The sequence below is a fragment of the Microtus pennsylvanicus genome, chromosome 14 (genome assembly GCF_037038515.1).
Source record: "Microtus pennsylvanicus isolate mMicPen1 chromosome 14, mMicPen1.hap1, whole genome shotgun sequence".
In the NCBI taxonomy this organism is placed as follows: Eukaryota; Metazoa; Chordata; class Mammalia; order Rodentia; family Cricetidae; genus Microtus; species Microtus pennsylvanicus.
This window is the reverse complement of record NC_134592.1, coordinates 19,189,884-19,205,978: the sequence shown is the minus strand read 5'-3', so window position 1 is coordinate 19,205,978 and position 16,095 is coordinate 19,189,884. Positions and strand designations below refer to the sequence as shown.

Here is a 16,095-nt window from a genome sequence, read left to right as displayed (position 1 = left end):
ACTCCCATGTTGTTTGCACCCATAGGCATGTCTTGCCAGGCATTGGTTATTGTTGTAGTTTCCAAAGTTTATATATAATTGATTACTTTTCTCCTTTGGTGCATGGTATGAAACTAGCCAGGAAGAATAAAACTTGAGTTGTGAACCAACTTGATTTGATCATGTCCTATGACTCAAGAATGTGGTATTTTCAGCTATAGGGTCTTACCATCAAGTTCTGAGCAGTAGCTAAGAGCATTGACAATAACCTGTAATGTTACTGGCCAGTAACTCCAACAGAAGTAACTCATTCCTGGCACCAAGTTTTGTTAGTCTCTGGTGTGGAGTAGGAGCATTGCTTTGTTAACGAGGTGACTTCATTTTAACTCTGACCTAGCAAACATGGTGATAGAGATTTCCATGTGTCTTTTTTTGAAAGGTCTTTATTGTCATTTATCTCTCCCATACTTCTCTACCTTGCCATCTGCTCCTTTATTCCACGTTAATCCTTCCTGTTCTGTTATTTCACTTTAATCCTTTATAGTAATCCATTCTATCTCTTCTTCCTCCTTCAAAGTTCCTCTCCATGGCTCCTTAGTAATTTCCTGACCTCTATGAAACACACATATCTGAAGATTCAAAGTTAATGTCTACAAATGGAAGAAAATGTAGTATTTGACTTTTTAGGACTGGGATACCTCATAGGGATTGTTTCCAGCTTTAAAAGATTTTCCATGTAAATGATTTGGAAAACTTGATCACCAGTAAGGTAGCTGGTGTAATTTATTTTAAAATGCTGCAAAGAGAAGATATGCAATGTAACAGGACTCACATAGGTGGTTTATTGGAAGAGGAGGCGGGCGGGGAGGCAGAGACCAGTCCTTGGGGACAAGAGTGACAGAAGGGAGAGAAAGAGATGGGAGATGGACAAGGCCTTTAAAAGGTAACAGTGAATGTGCACAGGAGATGCTCTCAGTAGCTGCAGCTGATGATGTATCCCATCGGGGCCCCAAGGGCAAGCCAGTACAGATGCCTGAATATTTACAATAGCAACTGTCCAAGTCAATAAATAATTTCAACTTGGTCTCCATGGAAACTCCCTACTTTCTTTTTTTGTAAAAATTAGCCACTTGAATGCTAAAATTCATCTGGAAATAGAATCTAGAGAAATCAAAACTATTGAAAGTAATACTGGAGAAAATGCATAATGAGCCTGACTGATGAAGTTATAAATACACTGAGGGGCAGTCCCAGAGTCCAGGTAGCCATGCATTCCTCATCAGTTGATGGGTTGTTTTGTTTTGTTTTTAAACAAGTGCAATAAAACAACTCAGTGAAGAAAGAATAATATTTAGGGAGCTGGAGAGATGGCTCAGCGATTAAGAGTATATTGCTTGCTCCTCGAAAGGCCCTGAGTTCAATTTCCAGCAACCACATGGTAGCTCACAACCATCTGTAATGAGGTCTAGTGCCCTTTTCTGGCCCACAGTTGTACATGCATACAGAATATTGTATACATAATAAATAAATAAAAAAGAATATTGTTTAACAAGTATTACTGGGTCATCTGCGCTTCTGAATGAAAAATGAAAATGTTGGGGATCTTCCCAAATATATAAGAAACAGCTCAAAATGAATCAGAAGACCTGCATTGTTGAGATAATTATAAGATTTTTTTTAAAAAATACATTTATTTATTTTACATATATGAATGCTCTATCTGCATGTCTGACTTTATGCCAAAAGAGAGCATCAGATCCCACTATAGGTGGTTGTGAACTGCCATGTGGTTGCTGGGAATTGAACTCAGGACCTCTAGAAGAGCAGTCAGTGCTCTTAACCTCTGAGCCATCTCTCCAACGCCAGTTATAAGACTCATAAGGAAAAAAGTAAGTATAAATACATGTCCTTGAATTAGGGAGTGGTTCCTAAGAATACCAAGCACAAGAAGCAAAAGAAGAAATAAATTAGGCCACAAAATAAAAACCTGTTTCAGAGGAAGTTGTCCAAAAAAGTACCCACAAAATGGGAGAAAATATTTGAGAAGCTTATATCCAAAGCAACAGAGATCATTTTTCTGTTTTAAAAGTAACACCATTTTGATTGTTTGAAGTGGTGCTGAGGAATGAGTCAGGGTCCTCTGTCCTAGGCAGGCTCCACGACTGAGCTGTGCCACCACTGTCCCTCAGTTTATAACCGGGCACAGTTGAAGTGGGTTACTGGGTCAGTTTTAAGAGATTGGTCTGTGATTGTGAGTCTAGTTGCCTGCCCTGTAGAGAATGCCAGGGTAGTGCTGTCATCTACTGCTATCAGAGGAAACAGAATTTTACATCAAGCAACTGAACATAATCCAAAGATCCATACTTGCTTAGTTTATGGAGTAGCTCTTCAGGGTTCCTAACACATGAAGTAAATAATAGAAAGTTCTTTGAGTGTCATGTGTCTCTGCTCAGCCAATCAGAATTCAGGATTATTTTGTATGTAATAATAGAGTTTATTTGCAGAGGAGCTGCTAAGTAGGTAGGACTTAAAGGACACAAGTGTTGGTGCCAGTGCTCCTAATTGTCAAAGGGAATATTGGTCTGGTGTGCTCAACTTTTCACAGTATGACTTCTTGCTCTAGAATTATATCACCTTGTTTTTTTATTTATAGGTTTTAAAGTAGTTGCTAGCACTTTTAAAGGTGACATTGGTGATTGCTTTTACTTTTGATGAAATAATTTAATGGCCTGTGAAAATGCCAAGAATTTTATGAAAATGTCATCAAGGTTTCCATCACCATCTTTACCAGTTTTCCTCTCACCAGAACCAGCTGACTTATGTTCTCTGACAAGTGATTCTTGTTCACTAAGTGAGCTGGACAATATTTCCTACCTTTTGAGGAAAATAGCAACTGATATCAATGAAATTAAAGGAATGAAAGCAGCTATTTTGACAGTGGAAGCAAATCTTTTTGATTTGAATGTTAGAGTGTCCCAGAACGAAGCAAAAATTTCATCTTTAGCGTTCAAAATGAATGATTATTCAGCATCAACATCTGAATGCAACAGAGAGTTGGAAGATTTTCAAGAGAGAATAGAATTTGAATCACAGTCAAAGGCTACTGATGTAAAAATAATTGGCTTCCTAACAAATACTGAGAAAGGTAAATTTTATGTCTTAGTTGTTGATCCTTAGATGTTTCCACACTATAACTAGCTCTGGTATAGAGGCAGCAGCGCATAGAAAAATAAGTTGGAGTTTTCATTAGTTGGAACTCTGTATAATAACTTGGCAGTCTACAATGTATGAAACTTCAGCAATGCCTTTTTGTTGCTGTTTGGAGGTGCTGAGGACTGAATATAGCTCTTTGTACATGCTCAGCTAGGCAAGGACTCAGTGGGTTATAACCTCCTTAAAATTGTTTTTGGGAGTCAGCTGTTTTAATACCAGAACTCAGAAGGTAAACTCAGGTAGATGTCTTGAGTCCAAGGTTAACCTCCATGTAACAAGTTCTAGGCCAGCCAGGCCTTACATAGTAAGACACTGTCTCCCAAAAAGGAGGGGGTGATGTTTGGGGTAAGGTTTTGGCTAAGTTACCCTTGGTGGTGTCAGTTTGTGATCCTCCTACCTTAGGGTGATGCTTTGAAAAGATGTGCTAAGTAAAACTTGAGAGGAAATCATTCTCTTCAGGTTTTTCTGTTGTGTTATTTTGCTATAAGACTGTTTAATTTCATTACTGGTTCTGTAACCTATAACATGTTTGTAGGTTGTCCAACAGGAATACAGCTTAAGCAAATGATCTATGAATTAAGGTTTATTCTCCATGATTGTTTTTGCATGGTAATTTTCAAAGGAATTTGCTCTCTCTTTTTTCTTCTGAGACAGGATTTCTCTGTGGCTTTGGAGCCTGTCCTGGAACTAGCTCTCTCTTTTTTTTTAATGTATGTTTGTTTGTTTATTTATTTATTTATTTTGGTTTTTCGAGACAGGGTTTCTCTGTGGCTTTGGAGCCTGTCCTGGAACTAGCTTTGTAGACCAGGCTGGTCTCGAACTCACAGAGATCCGCCAGCCTCTGCCTCCCGAGTGCTGGGATTAAAGGCGTACACCACCACCACTCGGCGGAATTTGCTCTCTTTTGCACACTTGAGAAATACCTTAATAAAGAGCAGTTGGTAAAATGTTAACGAGTATACCTTTTAAAACTTAAAAGCATGTTGCTGTGATGTACCTGGCACCTTATTCTGGCCTCTGTCAGTACTAGGCACACCTGAAATGAGCATACATACATTGATGCAAACAGTCACACCTTCAAAATAAAAATAAATGCTAAATGATTTGAGTATGTGAATGTAAGGTCTCTGTGACTATGAGACATCTGTCACTATTAGTCACAGCTCATCTGGCTTAGGTAGATAAATCTTTCCTCTGCTCCATGTTGAATCTCTCCCAAAGCTGCATATTTAATTGACGAGAACAACCTTCCCTGCTAGAACCTCCAAACAAGCACTCAAGAATACTAGTATGAATTAGTATAAAATCTCTAGAGTAAATTGGAAGAGGGGGAGAGAACATGAGGGAACAGGATGGTTGAGTTGGGGAGGGGACAGAGAGGGAGAGCAAGTAAGATATAGAGATATCTTTATAGAAGGAGTCATAATGGGATTAGGAAGAAACCTGGTGCTTGGGAAACTCCCAGGAATCCATAGGTGTGACCCCAGCTAAGACTCTAAGCAATAGTGGAGAAGGTGCCTGAACTACCCTTTCCCTATAATCAGATTAATGGCTTCCCTAATTGTCATCATAGAACCTTCATCCAGTAACTGATGGAAGCAGATGCAGAGATCCACAGCTAAGCACTGGGCTGAACTCCTAGAGTGCAGTTGGAGGGAGGCGGGATTATATGAGCAAAGGGGTCAAGATCATGATGGGAAAAGCTACAGAGACAGCTGACCTGAGCTTGTGGGAGCTCATGAATACTGAACGGACAGCTAGGGAGCCAGCATGGGACCGAACTAGACCCTCTGAATGTGGGTAACAGTTCTGTGACTTGGGCAGTCTGGGGCCGCTGGCAGTGGGACCAGGACTTATCCCGGGTGCATGAACTGGCTTTTTGAAGCCCATTCCCTGTGGGGGGAAAACCTTTCTCGGCCTAGATACAGAGGGGTGAGGTTTGGTCCTGCCTCAACTTGACTTTGCCTCAATTCAGACTTTGTTGACTCCCCATGGGAGGTCTTACCCTCTCTGAGGAGTGGATAGAGGTTTGGGGGAGTAGTGGAAGTAGGGAAGGGAAAGGGAACTGTGGTTGGTATGTAAAATGAAAAGAAAACCTTTCAAGTAAAAAGATTTTTAAAAGAAATGAACGTTAATAGCTATTTTAGGAAGAAGTACTTTATCTGATCAACTAAAGAAAAGTAGATGTATAAATCTAAAAATAACATCAGTGGTTCTCAACCTGTGGGTTGCAACACTGTTGGGTCAAAAAATCCTTTCACAGAGGCCACCTAAAACATAGATATTTACCTTACATTTTATAACAGTGGCAAAACTACAATTATGAAGTAGCAGTGAAAATAATTTTATGGTTGGGGGTCACCACAGCATGACGTATGGTATTAGGAAGCCTGAGAACCTGAATTACGCTGAGACCACATCACTTGATGACAGGACTGTCTCCTTAGGTTATATCATCCATCACTGGGAGGAGTCTACTTTCAGAAACAGGTCACTATCACATTACAAAAAGATGCTTGTTGGGCCACTGTTGAGCAGCTAAACGTTCTTACGAAGCTCATGGACAGTCTGATATGCAGCCAGCGGAGGATCTAGATTGCAAATTTCGAGTGTCATCTTGTTCCATCGTTCATTTTGCATCTGTCTATGCCAGTTTGTCTTAAGAATTTAATGACACAGTAATTGTGGAATATGTTTTGGCTTTGGTTTTAAGTTCCCACATGTTTTGCTGTTTTCAAACATTAGGAGGTGGTCATGGGGAAGGGGAATTAGTGTGGAATATGTAGTAATTATAAGAGTTCTAGAAGCAGACTTTCCATACCTATTGTGTAGTTGATTGTCAGCCCCCCGGTCACAAATGACTAACTCCTGTTTTATTCCACCCTTTTGTTTTTGCCACATTTTCTTCAATCCAAGAAGACTGGCCACCTCACATATGGAACTTCATTACCATTTTTGGTTTAATCCAAGAACAGCTTTTTGTTTAGCAGAAATATGCTTGAAGACTGTTAATATTAGCAGATTAGGTTGTAGAAGTTTTATTTTTAAGATGTTCGAATAAATTCAAAGATTAATTTCTGAGGAATTAATGTTGATATTTGTGTTAAGCTTAGTTAAGTTTTAAAACTTATATTCTAGGCACTCAGCAGAGGCAGTTATTATCCCGACTGCAGATTGACCCAGTAATGGTAGAGGCAATGGAGATGAGTCCAGGTGGGTGACGTTTACATTTTCACTGTGATGTGTCGGTGTTCTGTTGCCATTCCCATTCCTTACACCTCACGCAGTGTAGCATGTAGCTCTTAGATCCTGCCCTAAGACAACACAATATGATTGATGATTGATGAAAATTTTTTAGGGCTGGGATGTAAGATCTGCATTTCCTTCATGTGTGGTGTTTTTGCCTCATTCATGAGCTTTCTTTCCCCATGCTTTGCCTCCTTGACTCTTAGCTGCTCACCTTGCTGCTGTGAAGTCAGCTAGAGCTCCTAATCCACCTTCTCCCCTATGCCACTCATTCTTGCTGTCTGGACAGCACGTGTCCCTAGCTCACCTTCTCCCACCTTTGCTCTTTTTCCAGAGCTGATTCAGCACCTCAGCGCCCCCTCTGCGCCAGTTCAACTTACCCAGTGTGCTGACGTCACTGTACAGGCTCCTTCTCAGGGACCACTAACCACTTTTCTAAACCTTCTGACAAGCAAGTCGACTCACTCCGATGCATACCCCGTGGGCTGTTTCAGGATGGAGTGCAGTCCTTATATTTGTCTGTGTCTTTGCTTTCCCAATCCCTGCCAGGTCCACATTCAGTGCTTAATAAATGCAGGGAGTAGTTGGATATCTGAAACTTTAATTTTCTTTTTGCAGAGTTTTATTATGTGGCCCAAACTGACTCCAGCTTGCAGTCCTGAGTTCATGTCCAAGTGCTTAGATTACTTGTGCTGCCACCGTGCCTAACACATCTTTTTTTGTGTTTCCTGTGAAGCCGTTCTTTGTTGGAAATCCTGCTCCTTGATTCCTTTCTTTGTGCTTTCTACTTTTTAAGTCATCTTCCCCTCTCAGAACTCCACAATCATTGTTTCCCTAGTTCTGTATGTCTCAACACATGCCTTTGCTCTCAAAGGTTGACCTCTATCTAGATTTCAGGTTCTACCCATCTGAATGGCATGGAGTCGTTATACTTCCAGCCTTTAACTCTACTTCACCTGCCTTCTGCCTGTTGAGTACTGAGATGCCCAGCCTTGCAACACTGCATACAGAGTTTCCGCATAAGAGTCTTGTTTGAAGTGCGGAGTCAAAGGCTGTTGTTGTACCCACTTCATCAGCTCTTGGGCGTTTCTTTTTCTCTTTTCCTTGTTTTTACCATCATTGCACAGCTCAGCTTGAAGCATTAGGTACTTCTAGGAGGCTAATGAGCGAGCAGTCTTTCTCTGTTCATGTTCCTTTGTTTTGTTTCATACACATAATACTTTTTGGGAGGGGGGCGTCAAGACAGGATTTCTCTGTAGCTTTGAATCCTGTCCTGGAACTAGCTCTTGTAGACCAGGCTGGCCTCGAACTCATAGAGATCCACCTGCCTCTGCCTCCCGAGTGCTGGGATTAAAGGCGTTCGCCACCACTGCCTGGCATATCTAATACTTTTTTATTTCTTTGAGGATATTAAAAGTAGGTTTTGACGTTTTTCTTTTCCCTTCTTGGTCTTGTTTTGGCTTTCATGATAGAGGCTTTCTGCATGTAATTCCTTGGTTATCTATTTTAAAAGAGAACCAGTGAAAAGTTGATTGGTATTCTGGATTCCTGTGTTGGTTCGTGTGTGTTTGGACTTTGTTTTTGAATGTGGATCCTGAGTGGAGAGTGATTTGTCATGTCAGTCTGGTTTGAGGGGTACCCTGGTTACTAATGCTACTTTAGCCTTCTTAGACTGTTCAACTGTACCAATAAAAGTCTTCCTAATAATAGCCTGATTGTCAAAGTTGACATAGCTCAGTCAGTAGAGGAGGATCATGGAGAAACCTCAATATTAATTATTATACAGTGTTTACTTCATTCCTCTCCCTGTTTCACTACAGATTTATTTGAGCATAGCTGGTCTTTCGGGAATTTATTGTCTAGAGCCCTATCTTTTCCAAGGGAGGGGATGTGTAAAATGTGTTAGGGTTTTCAGGAAAGCTGTCTTTTAAACAGTCTTTCACAGTGTTCATTCTTGTTACTTTGTTGTGATACCTTTCTGTCATAGAGCTAGGTAACTCATCCCTGCTTCTGCAGCAGTGATGGACAGGAGAGTACAGACTTGGTCATTCTGAAGTCCTCACTGTGGTGGTTGAGGTGGGAGTGGTAAGATTCCAAACAGAAAATAGGTGCATGGACTGAGACTTTCGGAAAGACTCATTGCTTCTGAAGTGGACGTCTATCATACCTTTCTTTTGCCCTGCCCAAGGTCTCCTTTGTTGTAAGTTCTCAGTCTTTGGAGAACTTTGTGTTCTAAATTAGATAACTTTATTGCTGTCTCAGAATTAGTTTCTACTCCTGCTTTTTTACTTTGAAAATATGGCTGTCTGCCTTTTATTTATGGGTGTATACCTTTTTATTTTAAAAGCAAAACTCTTCGTGACCATTTTTGTTAGGCTTCAGAAAGGGCTAGAAAGTAAATGCTCCATCTAGACAAAGTGTTAGGCTTCTCTCTGCAGTGGTTCATTGTCACCCGATGCCTTAACTAAGCTGTAGCGGGCAGTGCATGGATGTGTAGAGTAGAGAAATCTAGATTTTTGTCCGTCTGTGTACTTGTGGCATGCACTTATGTATACATGTTCATGTGTTGGGTTCACATGCATGTATGTGCATGCTGAGGCTTAGGTTGATGGTAGGAATCAGCCTCCTTCACTCCTTATGGACTGAGGCGGGGTCTCAGGCAAACCTAGAGCTTCCTAATACGTACGGCTAGTTTAGTTCTGAGATTCCAGTCTCTGCTTTCTGAAGCTGAAACGAAGAGGTGGATCACCAGTCCCACGTGATAATTACATGGGTTCTGAGGGATCCAAACTGCAGTCCTCATGCCTGGCTCAGCAAGTACGTTAGCCACTGAGCAATCTCCCTGGCCCGAAACTGAATTCATTGGACTTTTCCCTAAACTTGCTAGCCTGTGGGAGTTGTGTTCCAATGTTCTTTGGGCTTTTTATCCTTTTGTTCTCGTTGCCTTTCCTTTCTCCTTTGCCAGCCCTTTTCCCCTGATGCTCCATAAATGCTAACTTTATCTGTGTTTTCTTGTCAGCATTATTTTTGTCTTTTCTGTGCCCTGCTAAGGTGTGAAGTGGTGAGGGCAGCAGTACCACACAAAGTGCAGGAAGGTAGGAAGGTAGTGCAGATTCCCTACACCAAGATCTGGGCTTTGCTCTAGGTAGCCAGCCACACAGTGAGTTTTTAAGAGCTTCAGACTGCCTCAGTAACATGGGAGGAACACTGCCAAGTCAGCTTCTTGGTGGGTATCGTAACCGTAGATCACAGACACTGACTGACACTGCCGCTCTTCTCTCCAGAGGTCAGATTGCAAATTTTTACCTTTCTTCTAAATAGGTAGGAACCCCAGAGGATTTCACACTAAATAATTCTAAAATTGACGTTTTTATATTGGCTTCTCCTCTCCCTGTACTTGTAATTTCACTTCGTGTCTTTTCTTCCACCCACTTCACTTTCCCTGCTTGTGCTTGCAGTACAGTTCCTGTGGAGTCCTGTGCTTGATGGAGTGTGGAGCATGTGCTTTTTCCTTTGTCATGTGCTGAAGGAATGGGGGGGCGGCTTTTGTTTTTATTTGTTTACTTATTTGAGACCGGGTCTTACTTTGTAGGCCTGGCTGGCTTGGAACATACATTGTGTAGATCAGGCTAGCCTTGGACTCACAGGTATCCTCCTGCATCTGCCTCTCCTAGTGCTGAGACTAAAGATCTCTATAACTATGCCCAGCATGGGAAGAGAGTATTTTAGCTATTTTTCTGGAAACCTGATGATAGTTTTACTTCCCTGCTCAAGAACCTCTTATTCTTTCCAGACCAAAATCCAAAATAGTGAGGCATGTGATCCACCATTCCATTCTTTCATAGCCAATCCCCCTCCCATACCATCACAGACATCTTTTTAGCTACTCCACACTTGTTCCCTTTTCTCCGTGCCTGTGAAAGGGCCTTCCTTGCTCCACGTGGTTTTTTTCTTTGCCTGTATTGCCTCTCTGACTCTCGCTGCTCTCCTTGAACTCATTCTTTTAATACTCATTTTACATGTTCATCTTCAGCAAGCTTTTCTTCGGAGGAGGTGCCTCCCTCATGTCTATACCAGCACCTCTTCATTCCCTTTCTTGGCTTTGCTGTTGTAGAATTGTGTGTGTCTGATTTTCTTTTCCTTTTTATGTACGTACCTCGCACAGTCCTTGGTTGCTCAGTAAATAACCATTCAGTGAATTAATAGCCTGAAGTTTGCTCTCTCTTTATTTGTTGGTTTTAAAAGACAATTAGCTTTTGTCATATGATGACATACTGATAGGTTATCATCCGCACTCAGAACTTACTCATTCTGTGAAGTAGTCAGTCTGTAGATACTGTAGATGATTGAGCTTGTGGCTTGCACTGAAAGTTAGTGTGACACACATTCATCTTAAAGTTCCATTTCGAAGTAGATTTCTGTGTACAGCTGGGTAGAACTTATGCTGACTGAATTCTTACCAGGCAGTATTTTCTGTAAATATTACTGTGAAGAATGAATAGAACCCATTTTGGAAAAGTAGCTCAACAGTTTTTGAATCATAATTTTTAGGAAACACTAAGATTCTTAAATTCCTTCTGTTTTGGAAAAAAAAAGTAGCTTTTCCTTTTACTGTGTACTGTTAATATCCCAAAAGATGCGCTATAGGCAGGCTTTTCTCCACTCTAGGCAGAGAATGTCATTTCAGTATGCCACATGAAGAAAGGACTGTCTGAGTTCTCTGAAAAGATGTTTGGAGTAAGATTGACATTCCTATTTCTGAATAGAGATTAGTTGTGATTTTCTTTACAAGTAATTGTAATAATATAAAAGATTGACATTCTTCTCACATGTGTGATTTTAAGAATAAAAAGGTATATTCAAAAGTAAACATTTATGGCCAATTTTTTTGGCTCAGATTACTATGACATGGAATCCATGGTCCATGCAGACACAAGATCATTTATTCTGAAGAAGCCAAAGCTGTCTGAGGAAATAGTAGTGACACCAAACCAGGAGTCGGGAATGAAGACTGCAGATGCCCTTCGGGTACTTTCAGGACACCTTATGCAGACACGGTAGATGGTTTTTTGTTTTTTGTTTTTTTTCTTGTGTAGCTACTTTGTGTGATTAGATAGTGCAGGGCAGCTGTTAGTTCCCAGTGTCCCTGTTCCTGTAGCTCCCACTAGATGGTGCTTTTATTCAGTCATGGTTAGGCCATGAATTCAGTTTTCACAAATTCAAGTTCATCTTTCTTGTTCAGAAATCCATTAAATAGAAATAAAAGCTCAGAGTATAATGGGACTCCATTGATAAAGGTTTAGTGTTCTGTTTTGTTCTTAAATGTATACCCAGGGAATCGAACTTCAAAAGCTGGGTAACTGAAATCAGAAAATCCTTCTGCAGAGTGTTAATAGTGAAAGTTTGTGTGGTTCCTTCCTGAGAAAGCGAGAGTGTGCAGTAAAGAAACAAGTGTTCAGATGACAAAGTCAGTATAAAAGTAAAGCTGATGGCCAGGATGCATGGAGCACCCATGCTAATTGTTCTTTGGCTTGGCTTGGTTTGGTTTCTGGTTTATTTCCATATTGACCCTATAAGGATCAAATGGACAATGGAGTCAAAGTTGAGAGGATATTGTCATTATTAATAAGTACAGGCTATAAGGTTACTGGTGATGTTGCTGCAATTGCTGACCATGGCCGTTGCGTGTTAGCAGGATTCTACTTATGCTATAGCAGGAAGTCAGGCTAAGACTGTCTTAATGAACCAAATGCAAAGCAAGGGAGTAACAGTTCTGCTGAAGAGAACTTTAGGAGGCTCAACATTTTGTGTTTGTTTCCCTAATTCTATGGTATTTTTTATCTGTCTGGCAGAGATCTTGTACAACCAGATAAACCTGCAAGTCCCAAGTTTATAGTGACGCTGGATGGTGTCCCCAGCCCCCCAGGATACATGTCAGATCAAGAGGAGGAGATGTGCTTTGAAGGAATGAAATCCGTAAACCAAACTGCAGCCTCAAACAAGGGACTCAGAGGTCTCCTCCACCCACAGCAGTTGCATTTGATGAGCAGGCAGCTTGAGGACCCAGATGGTAGCTTTTCTAACGGTGTGTTGAGAGCTCAGACTTTGCCTTCTCAGCCCACTGTCATTGAGAAGGGAGTCTTGGCCTATTTCTCTGTCTTGAGTGAATTATTGGTTTGAGGCCCCACTTACATTTCTATTCAGTAGCCTCTTTTCTTCTGTTACACAAAACCACCAGTTTGATTCATACTCTCCCTGTGCTTGTTCCTGGGTGTTCTGTGATGCTAGTGTTAAAATGAAGTCCAGTCATCATGACCTACAATATCTCTTTATATTGTGATTGCTGAAGGATGAACCATCATTCTTGATGCATCGGTTGCCTTTTCCTTGAGAAACATTTGCTTTCCTCATGTGCCAGCAGCCGTAAACTTAACTTGAGAGAAAGATGGATTTCAATTTTGGTTTTTCCACACCTTAGTATTGTTTCTCTGAAAGTAATTTCTTACCTAATCTGGCAGAATGCTTGTTGGGAGTATGAGAAAGACCTTATTGATATTAGTACTCAGTGAACCCCATTCTGATGGCACCATGCCTTTAGGCAGCCATTTGTGTTTTCAACACTTCTTAGCTCATGGATGCCAGTGACAAGTGTGGTACCATCAATCCTTTATGCTTTCTTTCCTTTTTTTTCCTTTTAGATTTATGTTACGTGAGTATTTTGTCCATGTATGAAAGTGCGGCAGCCTGTGCATTCCTGCTGCAGCATCAAGTCCCCTGGAAATAGTTACAGCTGTGAGCTGCCACACAGGGGCTGGGACAGGTTCAGAGCGCTGCAGCCAGTGCTCTTAGCCACTGAGCCTTTTCTCCATCCCCCAACTATACTTGTCATTCCTGATTTAGATACACTTCTTAAGCAGTTAATTACTAAATTTTAAAAATGAACAGATTCAAGGAAAAAGCAGTAAATTTCCAAGTCTTTACTTAGTAATATTTTTTTTTGACAGGCATAAATATACATTGATACTTTTTCTTCAGCCACTAAAAATAGAGTAAACTAGTACAGATCATGAGTCCACAAGTGAGAAGCACTTTTGAGAGGCTTTTCCTGCTGTGAGTCAGTGTCTTGGTTTGTAGAAGAAACTACAAGTGTGACCCTAAGTAAAGCAAAATTTTAACAGTAAAAAAATGCAGTAGGGAATGCACTTTTTTTTTAATGGCCCTGCCTGCTTTGTTTAAAATAGGGAAAGTTTAGTGTTACTGCTTAATTGCTTAACACTTGGCTCTTTTAAGACCCAGTTTCCTTAAAGGTGAGTTTCCCTGCTAGGCCTTGTTGATCTGTGGGATGAAGCCGTGACAATGTCAGCAACATGTTAGTCATGGGTGTGCCTATCTGTGTGAGTGCCCATGGCCCTTGTGGAGACAGCTGGGATGGTTAGAGCACCTCCTTCACTGTTGCTGGACACTGGGGCTCAAACACCGTAGCAGTGAGGACATGGTATTGCAGGAGAGATGCCTGTGGATCCTGGAAACTGCTCCTTACCCAGTGCAAGCACAGACTTGAGATTTTGTCTTTGGGTTGGTATTTTGGTAGTGTTTGAAGGTGCTGACCAATCGCACGCACCATCTCCCACTACATGGCAGCACTTTACAGCTTTCAATACAAAATGAATTTACCTCTGAAAATTCAAATGCAAAGTGATAGAGGAAGGTCATTGGTTAAGTAATAAAGAAACTGCTTGGCCTCATAGCTTAAAACATAGGTGGGAGGAGTAAACAGAACAGAATGCTGGGAGGAAGAGGAAGTGAGGTAGACACCTCAGACAGACGCCATAGCTCAGCTTTCAGGGGCAGACACATGAAGCTCAGACCCAGGATGGACGTAGGCTAGAATCTTTCCCGGTAAGACTGATGCTACACAGATTATTAGAGATGGGTTGATCGGGATATGAGAATTAGCCTGTAAGGGCTAGAGTTAATGGGCCAAGCAGTGTTTAAAAGAATACAGTGTCCGTGTAATTATTTCGAGGCATAAGCTAGCAGGCAGCCGGGGTGCTGGGGATGCAGCCCCGCCGCTCTTATTACAACAGCAAAGAGTTTAGTAACATAGGAAGTAAAATGTCAGCATAGGAAAGACATTGCTTCACATTTTCTTCACTAAGAGAAAGTCATCTTGTAAAAGACCAACTTTTTAAAACAATTGCTTTTGAGCTAAAAAAAAATACTATTTTTGAGTAGCTACTTAATTTTTCTGGCTGTACTGCTCTTTCGTATCTAGTCTTTCCTTTGTCGTGGGTCTTCATGTGTGTACTACAGTCTTGTATATAGAGCGGTGCAGAGATGGGACAAAGATCATCTCAAAGTGAGTGAGGTTCCCCCTTCCAGTGCTATAAGTTTTCTTTAGAAATTCTCAAATAACACTTATATATTATAAAATAAATTCTTATTTTTTTTGCTGTTAGGAGATCAAGCCTTATGGATGCTGCGTCAGCATTCATTGCAGGGCTGACCTCCTAGTCCTCCTTTCAAAGTAACATAGACACAGATCTGTATCAGATAGAACACAGTAGTTGGTAAGGTTCCTGTCTGCACCATATGACGCTGCCGTGTTCTCACGGAGAAAGGACAGAAGTTGGGTTTCTAGAGCAGAAGTGTCACCTTCTTTATCTAATAATCTGGTTCTGACCAAGGTTAGATTTTTGCCGAGGTGTCTAGATGAACTGCTGCCACGCAGAGCCAGATATGCTCACCAGAGCTTGGCACCACTGCTGCAGGATAGCTGAGGTGAGAATTGGCATCCTAAACAATGTGAATAGATAACACGTAAGACCCAACGATGGACTCTTTGTATGATGTATCAGATCAAAAGGCAGCAGATATGGCCTTCGTGTGTAATTTTATTTGGTGTCATAAATTACTTTCATACAGATGTCTTAGGAAAGTTAGAGGTTCCATTCCCACGTGCCATATTGTTGACATTGACATGACTTTAATGCAGAGACAGTGAACTCCATTTGTGAGGCTTTTTTTCTAGGTCATGGTTCCCCAGTCTGTCTCCCAGCTTAGCATCTTATACTCAACCAAGTTCAGACTTGCTCTGTTAGATGATATTCTCTCTCCCCTTCTTCCCCCGCCTGTAGGGAGTGCTGGTCCATTTTAGGTAAAGCTGTTTTCTTCTTAGAAACCACAAGAGTTTAGTGCCTTACTCAATATACATCAGAAAAAGTTCTGAGACTGAAATTTAGACTTTGGTGAAAACTTGAGTTCTACCTACAGAATCCCTGTGTACTTGAGGTTTTATAATGATGACTCTGATCTCCTTCCTGCTAACACGTTCCATTACTGGGATTGGCCATATCAATTGGGGTTACTTTATAGGGCTGCAAACGTTAAAAAACGTCCAATTTTGAGTCTTGGGTTTAGGGCAAATTTATATGAGTAAACCCTGTTCTGAAATCATAATTAACAAAATGTTCTTAATTCTTCTTTGAAGCTGAGATGACTGACCTGAGTGTGGCACAAAAACCAGAAAAGCTGCTGGAGCGTTGCAAGTACTGGCCTGCTTGTAAGAATGGGGACGAGTGCGTATACCACCATCCCATTTCACCTTGCAAGTGAGTAAGAATGTCAGATGTGTATTTTGCATATTAATCTCTGCAT

General features: G+C 41.1%; 1 protein-coding gene across 11 annotated transcripts in view; it reads left to right on the top strand.

Annotated features, from left to right (window-relative positions):
- The window catches only part of Zc3h14 (zinc finger CCCH-type containing 14), a 42,031-nt gene that overhangs the window by 21,252 nt on the left and 4,684 nt on the right, over positions 1-16,095 (top strand). For 3 of the 11 annotated variants that reach the window (XM_075947813.1, XM_075947814.1, XM_075947819.1), the window contains 4 exons: positions 6,331-6,405; positions 11,336-11,495; positions 12,291-12,523; positions 15,929-16,049. In XM_075947813.1, coding sequence (XP_075803928.1) covers positions 6,331-6,405; positions 11,336-11,495; positions 12,291-12,523; positions 15,929-16,049 — 589 coding nt within the window. The remainder of the gene's footprint in view (positions 1-6,330; positions 6,406-11,335; positions 11,496-12,290; positions 12,524-15,928; positions 16,050-16,095) is intronic. The other 8 variants (XM_075947816.1, XM_075947815.1, XM_075947822.1 and 5 more) reach the window with 3 other exon arrangements.